The following is a 17,779-nucleotide window of genomic DNA, read 5'->3' on the forward strand; positions in this document are numbered from 1 at the left end:
GACTCATCAGACCAGGCAACATTTTTCCAGTCTTCAACTGTCCAATTTTGGTGAGCTTGTGCAAATTGTAGCCTCTTTTTCCTTTTTGTAGTGGAGATGAGTGGTACCCGATGGGGTCTTCTGCTGTTGTAGCCCATCCGCCTCAAGGTTGTACGTGTTGTGGCTTCACAAATGCTTTGCTGCATACCTCGGTTGTAACGAGTGGTTATTTCAGTCAAAGTTGCTCTTCTATCAGCTTGAATCAGTCGGTCCATTCTCCTCTGACCTCTAGCATCAACAAGGCATTTTCGCCCACAGGACTGCCGCATACTGGATGTTTTTCCCTTTTCACACCATTCTTTGTAAACCCTAGAAATGGTTGTGCGTGAAAATCCCAGTAACTGAGCAGATTGTGAAATACTCAGACCGGCCCGTCTGGCACCAACAACCATGCCACGCTCAAAATTGCTTAATTTGCAGGTCAGAGAGCATGTGTATGTTCTTTGTATCGTCCCTCTTGAAGCAACTCAGACATTGAAGTAAAGAGCCGAGGGCCATAATTGGCCATGACAAATTGAAAGGTTAAAAAGTTAGGAAAAATAATTGGAGACTTAAAAAAAAGGAAACAAACAGTAACACTGTAGAATAATGCCTGCCAATTCCAAATGGATTTGTTTCTACATTTCCACTGAGATAACACCTAAATGTATCATGCTCGTCCTCTGAGCTCTGATGATGATCACATGTTTAAACACCTAAACCCTGATCCTAGTCTGTAAGAACATAAGAACATAAGAAAGTTTACAAAAGAGAGGAGGCCATTCGATCCATCATGCTTGTTTGGTGTCCATTAATGACTAAGTGATCCAAGGATCCTATCCAGTCTATTTTTAAATATTCCCAAATTTTCAGCTTCAACCACATCGTTGGGGAGTTAGCGACTACTATCTGTGTGAAGAAGTGTCTCCTTTTTTCCGTTTTGAATGCCTTGAAGCCCAATTTCCATTTGTGTCCCCGGGTGTGTGTGTCCCTGGTGATCTGGAAATGCTCCTCTGGTTTGATGTGGTCAATGCCCTTCATGATTTTGAAGACTTAGATCAAGTCCCCACGTAGTCGCCTCTGTTCCAGGGTGAAAATGTTCAGTTCCCTCAGTCTCTCCGAGTAGGACATTCCCTTCAGACCTGGAATAAGTCTGGTTGCTCTTCTCTGAACTGCCTCTAGAGCAGTGATATCTTTCTTGAAGTGTGGAGCCCAGAAATGTACACAGTATTCCAGATGAGGTCTAACTAGTGCATTGTACAGTCTTACCATTACTTCCCTTGTTTTAAATTCTACACTTTTGACAATATATCCTAACATTCTGTTTGCCTTTTTTATTGCTTCCCCACATTGCTTGGATGGAGAAAGTGAGGAGTCCACATAGACTTCTAGGTCTTCTCATGCATTACTTCATCTAGGTCTATTCCTCCCATAGAGTATTTATAGTGGACATTTTTGTTACCTGCATGTATTACCTTGCACTTGTCCACATTGAATTTCATCTGCCAGGTGTTGGCCCACAACTGAATATTATCCAAGTCTCTTTGAATAGCCTGTGCTACCGAGATTGTATCTGCTGTGCCACCTATTTTAGTATCATCTGCAAATTTGACAAGTTTGCTAACTATCCCAGAATCCAGATCATTAATATAGATTAGAAAAAGCAAAGGCCCTAGTACTGATCCCTGTGTAACTCCACTAACAACCTCACTCCAGTTAGAAGCAACTCCTCTAATCGACACCCTCTGTTTCCTATACATCAACCAGTTCATAATCCATCTACTTACATTACCCTGAATGCCTACAGCTTCCAATTTGAGGATCAGTCTTTGGTGTGGAACCTTATCAAAAGCTTTTTGGAAATCTAAGTATATCATACCATATGCATTCACGTGATCTACAGCTGCAGTTGCATGTTCAAAAAAGTCTAATAAATTAGTAAGACATGATCTGCCTCGTCTAAACCCATGTTGACTACCATGATGCTCCTCTATGTTCTGTCTAATCATTTTTTCCAACATTTTACAAGTGACGCAGGTGAGACTGATTGGTCTGTAATTTTCTGGCTCAGTTTTGTCCCCTTTCTTGTGGATTGGTATGACATTTGCTGTCTTCCAGTCAGTTGGCACATCCCCTGTTCTAAGTGTCATTTGGAATATTTGAGTTAGCAGCCTAAAAATAACTTCCCAAGTACTGTTGGAAAAATACCATCTGGCCCAGGTCCTTTTAGTACCTCCTCCTCATGTATCCTGATCTCTCTTAGGGTTTGACTGGACTGATTGTTAACCTGTGACATGTTATCTGTTTTTTGTCTTTTGTAAAAACCTCTGTGAAATACTCATTTGGATAATTTGCCATATCTTGTTTGTTTTCCAAGATACTTCCATTTTTGCCCTTTATCTGTTTCACTTCTTCCTTTATTGACCTCTTGCTGTTATAGTATTGAAAATTTTAGTGAAAGTTTTAGCTCCAAGAGCTATGTTTCTTTCTATTTCCCTCTTTGCTTTCCTGATCCCTTTCTTAAGTTCAACATATTCTTTGTATGTAGTTTCATCTCTATCCCTTTTGTATGCGCTATACAACATTTTCTTTCTCTTGATATTTTTTTGCATACCTCTATTAAACCATTTTGGCCAATTATTTTGGTCCTCAATTTACTAAGTTGTGGTACAAATTTCTATTGAGCCTCAAGCAGTAGATTCTTAAAATATAACCATCCATCCAGGGAAACAAATATTTGATCCCTTGCTGATTTTGTACGTTTGCCCACTGACAAAGAAATGATTAGTCTACAATTTTAATGGTAGGTGTATTTTAACAGTGAGAGACAGAATAACAACAAAAAAATCCAGAAAAACGCATTTCAAAAAAAGTTATACATTGATTTGCATGTTAATGAGGGAAATAAGTATTTGATCCCCTATCAGTCAGCAAGATTTCTGGCTCCCAGGTGTCTTTTATACAGGTAACGAGCTGAGATTAGGAGCACTCTCTTAAACGGAGTGCTCCTAATCTCAGCTCGTTACCTGTATAAAAGGCACCTGTCCACAGAAGCAATCAATCAATCAGATTCCAAACTCTCCACCATGGCTAAGACCAAAGAGCTGTCCAAGGATGTTAGGAACAAGATTGTAGACCTATACAAGGCTGGAATGGGCTACAAGATCATCGCCAAGCAGCTTGGTGAGAAGGTGACAACAGTTGGTGCAATTATTTACAAAAGGAAGAAACACAAAATAACTGTCAGTCTCCCTTGATCTGGGCTCCATGCAAGATCTCACCTCGTGGAGTTTCAATGATCATGAGAACGGTGAGGAATCAGCCCAGAACTACACGGGAGGATCTTGTTAATGATCTCAAGGCAGCTGGGACCATAGTCACCAAGAAAACACTAACGCTGTGAAGGACTGAAATCCTGCAGCACCCGCAAGGTCCCCCTGCTCAAGAAAGCACATGTACAGGCCCATCTGAAGTTTGCCAATGAACATCTGAATGATTCAGAGGCGAACTGGGTGAAAGTGTTGTGGTCAGATGAGACCAAAATCGAGTTCTTTGGCATCAACTCAACTCCGTGTTTGGAGGAGGAGGAATGACCCCAAGAACACCATCCCCACCGTCAAACATGGAGGTGGAAACATTATGCTTTGGGGGTGTTTTTCTGCTAAGGGGACAGGACAACTGCACCGCATCAAAGGGACGATGGACGGGGCCATGTACCATCAAATCTTGGGTGAGAACCTCCTTCCCTCAGCCAGGGCATTGAAAATGGGTCGTGGATGGGTATTCCAGCATGACAATGACCCAAAACACACAGCCAAGGCAACAAAGCAGTGGCTCAAGAAGAAGCTCATTAAGGTCCTGGAGTGGCCTATTCAGTCTCCAGAAATTAATCCCATAGAAAATCTGTGGAGGGAGCTGAAGGTTCGAGTTGCCAAACGTCAGCCTCGAAACCTTAATGACTTGGAGAGGATCTGCAAAGAGGAGTGGGACAAAATCCCTCCTGAGATGTGTGCAAACCTGGTGCCGAACTACAAGAAACGTCGAAGGGGTCAAATACTTATTTCCGTCATTAATATGCAAATCAATTTATAACTTTTTTGAAATGTGTTTTTCTGGATTTTGTTAAAATACACCTACCATTAAAATTATAGACTGATAATTTCTTTGTCAGTGGGCAAACATACAAAATCAGCAGGGGATCAAATACTTTTTTCCCCTCACTGTAGATGTTATTATGCTCTAACACCAAAAATGTTTTATGGGAGCCTTCATGTACACTTGGCATTGTGTTAAATCTGTAAATGTGTAAAATCTGGCTGATATTAAATCAATATAATTCAATCTTGCAATCAGTCAAAATTAGTGAACACCAGTACACAGCAACTTCAGTTTGAGTGAAAGCTTTAGTGACAATTGTTTTAAACATGTTTATTGACTGTATTTCATGTACAATGATCAATATGCAACCGTTATTCTTAGTATTCCGTCTCTTGGTTGCGGTTGTGCTTACTGCTGTGCATGTCTGAAAAATAAAGGCTTATTCTAGTACTTTTATATGTTTATTTTGTCTAATTTACATTGATTATTTAAATACACAAGCACAATTATTACATTATATACTTGTAGAAAACCTATACACTATTTTTAAGTCTTAATAATACACAAAATTAAGCAACTTAACAAAAATTCAAAACTCATGATCGACAGTGCGTGCGCGCACACATGACGCAAATATGCAGACGCATGGATGCGCACAGAATGAGGAATTGTCAGCAAACCATCGAATACATTCCAATAGTGGCCATTCACGTCTAGAAATTATGGAAAATTCCCTGCCGTTTACTTTTGGCATAACTCAACTGAGTGAAAACTTGAATCTTTTTCTTGCAAACCTTACAATGCTGTCCGCAAATGTGGACCTTTTTTTAACCATAGTGTATAATTTATATTTAATTGTATCGAGCCACCTCTCTTTAAAACGGCAGCATTCCGGCATATTTGCAACACTGGGCGCTGATGCCGCGCTGTCTCAGCGGCTCACACTCGCAGCCCATTAAACAGGAGTCGTATTTGCAATCAACTGGCTCTCTCCAACCACAGTAGTTATATCCCGAAGTTAATTCATTTAATCAGACTGCCGATTTATTATGACAGTGATTAGCAAATTTTATATATGTATATATCGTCACAAAATTCCAGCACTTTCAAGCAGTTTATTCAAAATTCAAGCACTTTCACAACCTTGAAACTACCCCCTTAAAATTCAAGCATTTTCAAGGATTTCAAGCACCAGTACAAACCCTGCCTCATACCTTCAAGGTTTGCTTTTCTAAAGTTAAGATTATGCATGTTTTCTCCTTAACATACATAGGTTGACAATTTATATACTTAAAAGATATTTCTAAGCAGAAACCCTTTTTTCCAGTTATTACAAGATATCATATTTACCCATTTATATAGCTGGGCAATCTAGGTAAAGTACCTTGCTCAAGGGTACAACAATAGTGCCCTCACGTGCGATTGAACCCACACCCTGTCCTCAACAGTCCACAGCTCTAACTACTACTCCACACTACTGCCCTATATGTAAGCCTATAGTCCCTGACAGGTGTTCAACATCAGAGCTCAAATTAATTATGTGGCATAGCCAGGTGCTTTCTATGGTATTTAGATATTAGCTCATTAGGAACTTGCAGCCATTAATGTAAAGAGAAACTGGTTATTTACAATATATCCAGTGAGCCAATTGCATAAAACGTCATAAAAGGTCAGTTTCCTCTTAATTTTCCCCTGAAGTGTTTGTTCCTTGTACATCCTCTAAGTGTGACAAAAGTGTTTAATGACTTTCAGTTCAGTAGTTCAGTATGAATATGCAGCCATTATTGTCCAGTGTAAACAAACCAATAAACAAACACACTCACACCATGTAGCATTCACTCACCTTAGCTCTAACATTCTCATAAGATGCCGGGCTCACCAGGGAGAAGCAGATAAGGAACACATCCTGAAAGAAACGGGACACACAGACACACATGCTGTGTTACTAGAAGTGTCATTGCAATTTTGTTTAACCCAGTAGTCTTGATTCAGGGATTGAAAGGCTAACATGAGATGGACAAACATGAGAAAATCACAAAGATTTGCTGGAGGTCTGGAACAAACTGCTCCAGTCATGTAGTTAAAGCTGAAAGCCTGACTGATACTGATACTGATACACTGAGTGTCTACTTGACTTATACATTGACTGTCTACCTGACTGACTGAAACTCTGACTGGGATCCTTCAATTGGAAATGATTTATGAATTGTTTCTAGCAGAGCTCCAGAACTTGATAAAGCAAACACACTTTGCATCATCAAACAATAGACAATTTTTTTTGTGTTTATTCGGTAATTAAAATAAAATACGTATATATATAATTCCTACATTTCTAATTACCTCACTTTTAACCACTTCCCTACTGTTGGTAATCATGCTTGCTTTGTGCACGTAACAATGTTCACACTTCTGCTATGACTTCAACTAACTCCTGAACAGACACCTGTACTGTATTTCATACCAGATGGTAGTTTAAATGTCCAAATAGGACTTATACTATAAAATTATTAAATAAACAAATACATAAATAAATGCCTATTTTTACATTTTATATATAATAAATACATATGCTGTGATGACTGTACTGTTGTTAATATAATAATATTACTTGTCTTAATAACAAGTTAATATAACGTGTTAGAGTTTTCATTTTAGTCATAATATTACAGATACTTTCCGTAAAATATAAACAACAGTTTTCTCGCTACATTATATGTAAATTATGTGGTGTTTAAATCAGAAGCAAGTAGCAGTAAATTCAATAAGACTTATTTACTCATGTGAACCATATCAAAATCACTATGCAAGTACGCACAGCATTTAATGTCCATGTAGTGGCACCACTAGGACTGTTTGGTAATGAAAAGAATAGCCCCCCGGTATAGAGAATATAACCCTTCCTTGCGTACATGCTCCTGTCGTCAGACTCACAAAGCTTAACTAAGCTATGCCCACACAGGAAGTGCTGACATTGGTCATTGGAGTAACTGTCTATCATTTTTGTGCCACTGACCCTTAAATTACAGTTTATATGTTTGGCATACATTTAAAAAATGCATTACCAGACTATGGCGATTAGTCATATTGTTTCGCAGGGCAAAAGGATGAATGTAGTGGGTAATATAACGAGTAATATAATGCACTATATTTTAAATGAACTAATATGTAGGCTAATACTGTAATACTAATATTATCACTTTCCTCAATAAATGAATAATGATTAATATATTACTTTTTATCAGTAATGACCCCAACACTGTTGTACACTACCCTCAGCAAAAATCAGTACGTTGACTTGTTCTGTAAGTAGTTTGTCTTACTGTCTGTGGGTAAGATAGTGGCCTTAGTCTGTCGTAGTCCTCTTGTCCTGCTGTATCCCAGAGACCCAAGTTAACTGGTTTGCTATCAACCATCACATTGGCAGAGTAGTTATCAAAGCTGGAGAGAAAAACAACGGACATTAGAAAAAACAAAAACAATACCGAAACTAGAAAACTATTCAGCGTCTGTTCTTCCATTTTTAACATGACATACATTCATAAATCCTACTATTTTAACAGGGCTACTGTAACACACAACTGCTTACTGACATTCAAAGAAACTAAAATAGTTGGAAGATTATTAGGTTCCATCAACTGAAAACTTTCATATAATTTGCTCTGCACAACACTTCTGCTCCAAATTGCACATTTTCAACGTTTCAGACATTCAGACAACTCCAATAGACATATGCAGTTGAAGGCAAATAAGAGTATACTTGGACCGAGATTCGATTGGCTATGGGAGCGATGAACTGACCATAAGTATAAGGCCATCTGAAACCACTCACTAGGAATGAGCTAAGGAGCTGCTTTCCTTGTTGGATACTTCTGCTTCTAGGCTAGAGGCTGTCCACCTCCCAAACAGATGAAAAGATGTCACTATCAATATGTTACATTGACAATATTTTTTTAAGGGAAATTAAAGTAGGAATAATATTTGTTTTAAATTCAGCATTTGAATATGTTCCAATACAAGTTTATTTTTACTTCTTCCTTTTCTGGGTTATTTGTTTAAAAGGTCTTTACAAAAATTAATTAATTCATTCATTGCAAAATTAGTGATCTTTTTACGTAATTAATACCTATTAAAATAAAGTATTTCTACAGTTTTTACAACTTGCCCAATTAATCGGCTTTGGTTGTTAATTTCATAGCCTTTTTATTAGGTTACCTTATTAGCTATAAATGGGTTTATTAAGAGAAGTATTTATTATGGTAAAAAGTAACAGGAAAATTATATTAATTATTATAATAATAATTATAATTATTATACAACACTGTTCATTACCAAATATAAAGCACAGGAAGGAAGGAAGGAAAACAAGTATAACAACAGTGCCACAATCATAGCAAAATACAATAAAAAAGATATTCAGAATTAACAGTAAAGAATGTAGAAAAGCCAAATGAATTAAATACTTCAGGAAGATTTAAGCAATGCCAGGTACTCAGTGCAGTGCAGTAACAGTGCAGTGTTGCTGATAACAGTGTATAGGCTGGATCTGGTATACAGGTACACAAATACTACTCACACTGTAGGAATGTATTCTCCCGGGAAGGCATTGGTGGTGTAACTGATGAGGAGACAAGTCTTTCCCACAGCCCTGGAAAGGGAGCAAAGAAAGAAGAGATTTTAGCATTGATTACATGCATGTGTCTGTACTGAGGTTCATTCATTGGCTGTGTTTACATGGGAGCTTCAGTGTTGCCAAAATGTAGCACTGCTGCACTACACACTACATCATAAACATGCCTTAGAACATTTTCATGGTCGACATGCCTTAGAAACATTTATCTAGGTATCTCATGATATATTCCTAGGGCCCAGTGTAGTAAAGCATACTGAAGGCACTCATAGGAAACTACTGCATAAATGATTCTACAACCCCAGTCCAATCCTGTTAAAGGCGCACACATCCTATGGCACTTTTACAACTGTGTCAGCTGGTGTCCTCTGACTCCAGCTGAACCCTTCATTGACATAACAGCTATACAATGGAAAGCTGTGACTGAAGCTCCTAAGCTGGTATAAAAAGGTGAGGGGTTTATTTCCAACACTTCTTTGCTGTGCAGCTTCTCCTCATCCTGCTCCTGTCCAGACTTGCTTGATCATTCTTTCCATAATTAGAATTGCCCATTACTATTTTTATTTTTTTTACTGTCAGTACAAATAGTTAACATCCAATGTGGGGCTAGGGGAGGGATTCCAGTCCTCACAAGGACTGGATTAATAAATAAAAACAATAAATTATATCATCATCACCGTTCTCATAATTCCCTCCTATGATTGTGACTTCACATTTATTTATTTTCTGGACAATTACCAAAACAAACAGACATTGTAGCATTGCTCAGAACATCCGCATTGTATGTCAACATGTACTTTAATGTGTGCTATGGCTTCAGTAGCTGATGTTTGTAGATGAGTGACAAAAGTACTGGATCAGTTCAAACACTTTCATTAATCACATTACTCTCTACGCAGGAAGTGAGAGCAACAGTGTGCAAACTGTTTGTGTAATTATTTTTTTCTGCCCTGACATGGAGTTAGCTGGTAGTGGCTATGTTATTTTCATTAAAGGTGGGTTGGGGGGGTGAAGTTAAAATTCCAGAGAAAAAAAGCCAGAGAAATTTGTGCAAGCACTGACATGATGTGTGGAATGTACAGAAACAACTTTCAAAAAGGGGAGCATTGTGTCTGTGCTACAAGGCAAAATGTAGGAATGTTTAGGCAGCAGTAAGAGCACTGAAAGATCAATTTACACAGCCCCTAACAAAATGATTCAACTAGTAACTCTGGACAGGCGCCTTGCCCTTTTAGAAGACAAACACCAAATGTACTTGCAGGAAATGTGGACGCTGCCTGTTTAGTTTCAGATTCTCCCAATTAGGTTTAAGACATGCCTAGCTTTTTTTCTACATCATATTTACATATAGAGAGAGCTGGAGAGGGATATATCAACATCCTTCAATCGAAATAAAAAATGTATTCTGTGATTCATGTAGTGTAATACATACTGCTCATTAAACTCTACTTACTCATGCATTATGGATTTTCAGGGTTCATGTAACACTGATTCAGTCGAAAGAAAGCTCTAATAATTAATCTTTGATAGGTCTGAGTTGAGACAGGGGATGGTGGAGTCAACTGTGTGTTGCCATGCCATTCAGTAATGTGCATTCTATATTTATATATTTATATATAAATAAATAAAAATAAATGCTTACATACATAAATGACTGACATTTTTTATTAGAAATGTTCTTCTTGTAACATTTGACCTCATTTGCGAAAACAAATCTTTGGCACAACCTATAATTATTCATTTTCAAGAGATTTCTGCAAAATGACAGTTTTTTGTAAACTATACAAAGCTGACCATGTTTGGCAAACAACCATATAGGAAACATTGTGAGCTATGCAACAAATACTGAATCATGCACCAAAACATACTGTGGTGCTGCTGTGTCTATAGCATTCTTCAGGAGTAAGATATGTGATGCCATGCTCGAGAGGATGTTTTTGTATGTATTTTGGTTTTGAGGACCAGCGCACAGTGTAAATAAATAAGCATGTATTTTGCACTATTACTATTATTTATTTATTTATTTATTTTCATTTCTTGGCAGACACCCTTATCCAGGGCGACTTACAACATAAGTGCAAAACAAAGTGCAAAAATACAGTTAAGGCATCAATCATTACAAATTCAATTTACATAAAACATAGCAATACAAAATATAATACATTTTACAACTTCCAATTTACACAGGCAAGTACAGTAAGTGAGGTCATACATCCTGGACGGTAAAGTGCTGTCAAGATGTAGGGTCACAGTCAAGGGCTACGGGAAAGGGAGCAAGGAGGAAAACAATCAAGAACGCAAGAAGCATAATAAAACTCTGTGAATTGCTATCTAACAGGGATTAAAAGGACTAATATTATAAGTACTGTCTGAAAAGATGTGTCTTGAGTAAGCGCCGGAATGAGGTCGAGGACTGCTGTTTTGACTTCAGTGGGAAGGTCGTTCCACCATTTAGGGACCAGGGATGAGAAGGTGGAAGGGGAGTGGAGAGGAGGTAGAGTTAGTCTTCTGGCACTGGAAGACCGGAGTGGTCTGGAGGGGATGTATGGAGAGACGAGTGTCTGAAGGTAACTCGGTGCAGTGTGGTCGAGACAGCGGTAGGTGAGGGTCAATCTCTTGAACTGAATGCGTGCCGGTATCGGGAGCCAGTGGAGGGAGCGTAGGAGTGGAGTAGCGTGTGCAAAACGGCGCAGAGAGAATATCAGACGAGCCGCAGAGTTCTGGATGAGCTGGAGCGGGTAGTAGTTGCAGGTAGGCGGGCCAGGAGGGAGTTGCAGTAGTCCAGGCTAGACAGGACCAGTGACGGGACGAGCAGCTGCGTCGAGTAGTCGGTGAGGAAGGGACGAACTCGGCGTATGTTGCTCAGGAAGAATCTACAGGTGCATGTCAGTGTGGTGATGTGCTGGGTGTAAGAGAGCGCAGGATCGAGGGTGACTCCGAGATTTTTAGCGGAAGACGAAGGAGAGAGTGTGGTGGATTCCAAGGGGATCGAGATGGAGAGGTCAGCTACCTACTTGTCCCTTTAACTAGAGACAGTAGCCTGGCCAGGTAAAAACTTCACTTCCCACAGTCCTCTGGTTCTATCTCTTCCCCCATTGGCTCATTCATATATTCCATTATCCAATCACAGCCTAGGCAGCACCTGTTTAGTAGGGCAGTCAGCTGGGTTGACTCCATTATTATTGTTGTTCTGCAAACCTTTCCACATCATCCTATTTCTATTGTGTTAACTCTGATCAAACCTACCAACAGTGCATTCAGATATCTATATACTTCTTTGTTTTTTGTTTTCTATTAGCACTGTTGTTTATGTAGCTGTTTATTGTTTTGTCTTGAGTGGGATCCTGTCGAGTGTTGTGTTACAGTTTGTTTTGGACTTCCCTCACAACTGCTGCATTCACCTTCACTCATCATTCCTGGACTATTCCCCAAGACCATTGCAACACTCTCAATTTTTCCAATCAATCTCCTCAACCTTCATTGCTATTTTCACTGGACTTCTGCTGGGTGAGCTCACTCCATTCCGTTGCCATTGGTTTGTTTCTCCATGATCATTTTCATCAACACTTACTTTGCAGCACAGTTCATTTCACTGTTATTTTGTTACTTTTCTTCAGCCTGTTCCCAATTACATTTCCTGGACTGCATCCATTTCAATCCCATTTATCTAATTGTTTTCTAGATTGTATGTTTGTTGGGTTGTCTGTCTGTGGAGGGTCTGAATGTTAGTGAGTGTTGTGGGCTCCTTCTTCAGCTCAACACTTTATTCTTTCTTTTTTCTCATTATATTCCCAGTACTTTTCTACCTTTTACCAAATCCATTACCGTATATCAATTAAAAACTCTTCTCTATCTTTATCCTATAGTCATTTTTCTTGTCTTACCTTCTACCCTTTACTTATTTCATGGTTTCTTTCCTATCTATCCCATTTCTGTTTTAGTCATACTGAATCCCCACAATAAACTGTAACTGTTAAGAATTGACACAATTGACGTCCCTGAGTTTGCCGTTTGTCACCCTTGCTGATGTAGTTTAACGGTTTATAAAATAGGCCACTAATCACTCCGTTTGGAGGACAGTGCTGCTGCTTAACAGTTGTGCAGTGTGATCGTTACACCTGAGTATACTCCTAAAAAATCCCTGACTGTGTGCAAGTGTACCTAGAAGAATTGATTCTGTTTTGAAGGCAAAGAGTGGTCACACCAAATATTGATTTGATGTAGATTTTTTTTTTTTTCTGTTCACCCACTTTGCATTTTGTTATTGATAAATATAATCTATTCACATGTCTATTTTTTGAAAGCATTCTTCCTTTACAGCATTTTTTCACACCTGCCTAAAACTTTTGCACAGTACTGTGTGTGTTTGTGTGTGTGTGTGTGTGTGTGTGTATATGTATGTACACATACATTGTAGATTATGCCATTTCATATGGACACACCTCGGTATTGCTTATATCATCATGATATATCATGGTTTTGAAGTGCTCCTACTTGTCAAACTGAGATACCAGTTTTAACTACACGCTTTCCCCGTCATCATTAAGACCTCGTAGCATTAGTTTGTCATTTTCTGGAGCTCCAGCTTTAATGAGTAAGAAACATAGGCGTGGGGACTCTGGTGAGAGACTAGAAACCTACTGTCCAAGGGTTTTGTAATGATGAAAGTATGCGATGCAGCCAACCACATGTAAATGTATTTAATCAAGCAAAGAGAAAATTAATTTAGTATTATATGCCTCTGTTATTATTTTAAATTTAAAATGAATGTGAAGGCAGACCTGGAGTGAGTTATAGTGATATTTTGTTAGCCAAACAGGATGTTATTGTCAGTGGGCAATATTAACATGTGGAACATCAGATGTTTGTTGAATATTGAAGTCTCAGCGTGAAAATTAACTGTAATTGATCAATTAATAATATTTATAATGTAGTGCCTTTCAGGAATCGCGAAAAAAAATGCATGAATCAAAAACATAAATATAACAGCCCTACTACAATACAATGTAAAACAAATCAAATTGCACACAAAACAAAACAGTTTTAAGCCATGGTTAAAAATTCAGATTTTGATAGAGATTTTAAGATATCTGGGGATGGAGCTGCCCTTATTTAGAAGAGTAGAATGTTCTAAAGACCACGCACAAAACTTGGGGAATGCACGATCACTCTTTGATCACAATTATATAGATTAAAAAGGTCAGGTGATCAAAATGTTTGCTTGTAATTACAAAAATCATGTTTGGAGGGACATTTAATTGTGTGTGAAATTATTTATCTTTTTCCTTTTTCAAAATGTTCAAAATTTGCTATTGACCCCAGGTTTGTGTCCGGGTACTGAAAGTTAAATAAAAAAAAACACAACGGTTGCTTAGAAATGGTTAGGTTGCTTCTGAAACAGACATGGAGGAATTTAATAAATATCAGTTATAATAAGACGCATTTTTGAACCATATATTGTTACACGACCTTAAGCTGTGGACCCCCAGATCATTATTTTCTCCTATAACAGTCTGTCGTCCCCTAGCAGTTTTAGTTTTTCTCTCCTCTGTGCCTAATATTTTCTTTCTACTCCTCGTTTTAATCGTTAAGATGTATGGAGTGCAGTGTGGCTACCTTGCACAGGGTGCTATACCAAATAATTAGTGATTTGATCATATTCAACTTCAGTTTTTAGTGGGGAGAAAATATGCAAGGAGAGTTTTTGTATGTAATCTGTCACCCCCTCTAAATGTTATAATGAGACTTTTTAAATGACAGTGCTCCACAACTGTAGTATTAATTCTATACTCTCCCAAACATGTGTCAGGTTTGTGTGCTGATATATATATATATATATGCAGTGAGGGAAAAAAGTATTTGATCCCCTGCTGATTTTGTACGTTTACCCACTGACAAAGAAATGATCAGTCTATAATTTTAATGGTAGGTGTATTTTAACAGTGAGAGACAGAATAACAACAAAAAAATCCAGAAAAACACATTTCAAAAAAGTTATAAATTGATTTGCATGTTAATGAGGGAAATAAGAATTTGACCCCTTCAACTTAGTACTTGGTGGCAAAACCCTTGTTGGCAATCACAGAGGTCAGACTTTTCTTGTAGTTGGCCACCAGGTTTGCACACATCTCAGGAGGGATTTTGCCCCAGGTCTCGAGGCTGACGTTTGGCAACTCGAACCTTCAGCTCCCTCCACAGATTTTCTATGGGATTAAGGTCTGGAGACTGGCTAGGCCACTCCAGGACCTTAATGTGCTTCTTCTTGAGCCACTCCTTTGTTGCCTTGGCTGTGTGTTTTGGGTCATTGTCATGCTGGAATACCCATCCACGACCCATTTTCAATGCCCTGGCTGAGGGAAGGAGGTTCTCACCCAAGATTTGACGGTACATGGCCCCGTCCATCGTCCCTTTGATGCGGTGCAGTTGTCCTGTCCCCTTAGCAGAAAAACACCCCCAAAGCATAATGTTTCCACCTCCATGTTTGATGGTGGGGATGGTGTTCTTGGGGTCATTCCTCCTCCTCCAAACACGGCGAGTTGAGTTGATGCCAAAGAACTCGATTTTGGTCTCATCTGACCACAACACTTTCACCCAGTTCTCTTCTGAATCATTCAGATGTTCATTGGCAAACTTCAGATGGGCCTGTACATGTGCTTTCTTGAGCAGGGGGACCTTGCGGGCGCTGCAGGATTTCAGTCCTTCACGGCGTAGTGTGTTACCAATTGTTTTCATGGTGACTATGGTCCCAGCTGCCTTGAGATCATTAACAAGACCCTCCCGTGTAGTTCTGGGCTGATTCCTCACCGTTCTCATGATCATCGAAACTCCACGAGGTGAGATCTTGCATGGAGCCCCAGACCGAGGGAGACTGACAGTTATTTTGTGTTTCTTCCATTTGCGAATAATCGCACCAACTGTTGTCACCTTCTCACCAAGCTGCTTGGCGATGGTCTTGTAGCCCATTCCAGCCTTGTGTAGGTCTACACTCTTGTCCCTGACATCCTTGGACAGCTCTTTGGTCTTGGCCATGGTGGAGAGTTTGGAATCTGATTGATTGATTGCTTCTGTGGACAGGTGTTTTTTATACAGGTAATGAGCTGAGATTAGGAGCACTCCGTTTAAGAGAGTGCTCCTAATCTCAGCTCGTTACCTGTATAAAAGACACCTGGGAGCCAGAAATCTTGCTGATTGATAGGGGATCAAATACTTATTTCCCTTATTAACATGCAAATCAATTTATAACTTTTTTGAAATGCGTTTTTTTCTGGATTTTTTTGTTGTTATTCTGTCTCTCACTGTTAAAATACACCTACCATTAAAATTATAGACTGATCATTTCTTTGTCAGTGGGCAAACGTACAAAATCAGCAGGGGATCAAATACTTTTTTCCCCTCACTGTGTGTGTGTGTGTGTGTGTGTGTATATATATATATATATATATATATATATTATTATTATTTTTTTATTTTTTTAATAATCACATGGGAAAAATAAAAGCCAATCCTTACAGAGATGGACGGCAGCTGAAAGATGTGGGAATTGCATGTTGATTTTCCTCCTGACCATAAGAGGGCAAGCCTTTCAAAAACGGAGTGCCTACACTGCTGCTTAATTTCCACAGGGAACTAACCATACTAGTAACTTGGATTAATCAAGAACAGCAAAAGCATAACTAACAACTACCAGACTATTTTCAGTGGTGTCCAGCACATCTGTTGACTGTCACTTCACATCTCTTGGGTAGTCAGTTTATGATGGAATTATTTGTTCACTGAACAATAATTTATAACAAATATTGCACAATATAACATTTTTGGAACTGGAACAGTGGATTTAGCTATTGAATTATAGGGGACTGCTTTATAGTTATAGTATACTGAGGCAAATGGTAAAAGGCTGACTCAACCTAAGACTCAATTTCTCAACCTCCTAGCGAGGGGGAGGGGGCGGTCCACGGTTACTGTGGCCGTGTAACCATAGTGACAAGAAAGATCACATGATTTACAGGATGCTAGGCTAAGAAGGAGGTTGGTGGGGGCTAGTGTGTCGGTGGTTATATTTCCTCTTTGAAAACCGAGATGTGAATTAGAAGATAAGGTGTGAGAGCATCAGAATCTGCCCTGCAAGTGAGAGAGGGTGATGCTCACACACCGGCGATAAGAAAAGGCGAGCTGGTCAGCATTGGGGCAATGCTGGGACAGCGATTTGGCCAATCTTAGCAGGTCTACTGATCACCACCCACACATGCACTGTTGCAGTTGTAGCTGTCAAGTCTGGCCCCACTTTGGCCCAACTGGATAGTACCCAAACACTGGGTACCACGCTTAACATTTGAACAGCTTAAACTCACAAAATGGATCTATTTTTCCTGAACAATTCTTTTCTAAAATGTTTAATTTTATGAAGTTGAAACTTGAACACATTCTTTTATGTTTCACTTGTTGCGGTCTTAGCCCACAGCATGTTTTTTTTTCACATTTTGATTACTTTAATCATATTTACCTGTTTGCACCTTTTTATTTGTTTTTCTCCATAACACCCCCATTGGGGTCCCAGGTGCTACACACTACTAACGAGCATAGTTTGGTCATTTCTATGTGCTTAGCAAACATGTATGTGTACAAAAGTTTCTTCACATTAAAAATAATCCATCAAAATATGGATTTGAGATTAATGTGACAGGGTGCAGGAGAAATGGGCTGGCCCCCCCACACACATACACACACACACACTCGTTCATTTGTCTATAATGTGGCATTTGTTTCCTTTATGTTGTTCTGGAGCTCTATTCTTATTCATTAAAAAATGTATCAAATGTCCCACCTGCAAAAGTGTCAGTGAAGCCACATTCACTTAAATGTCTGAATGCTGCTTAGGCTGTGTCACATTCAAGGAGCAGGTCAGAGTATTTTAACTCTTTCCACCCACCCAATTCGTTTTCACTAATACATGTACATTGCTGGCATTGGCAGTACTAGCAGCACTATGACCAAATACATCAGTTAACTTCCTATATTTGGCTGCATCTGACTCAA

General features: G+C 39.0%; 1 protein-coding gene across 1 annotated transcript in view; it reads right to left on the reverse strand.

The window, feature by feature from the left end:
- rac2 (Rac family small GTPase 2) overlaps positions 1-17,779 on the reverse strand; it is a 43,281-nt gene that overhangs the window by 13,435 nt on the left and 12,067 nt on the right. Inside the window, exons 2-4 of the mRNA XM_066707112.1 lie at positions 8,690-8,761; positions 7,437-7,554; positions 5,960-6,022 (exon numbers count right to left, since the gene is read on the reverse strand). Of these exons, the coding sequence (XP_066563209.1) occupies positions 5,960-6,022; positions 7,437-7,554; positions 8,690-8,761 (253 nt within the window). The remainder of the gene's footprint in view (positions 1-5,959; positions 6,023-7,436; positions 7,555-8,689; positions 8,762-17,779) is intronic.

This window comes from Amia ocellicauda, chromosome 6, assembly GCF_036373705.1.
Source record: "Amia ocellicauda isolate fAmiCal2 chromosome 6, fAmiCal2.hap1, whole genome shotgun sequence".
In the NCBI taxonomy this organism is placed as follows: Eukaryota; Metazoa; Chordata; class Actinopteri; order Amiiformes; family Amiidae; genus Amia; species Amia ocellicauda.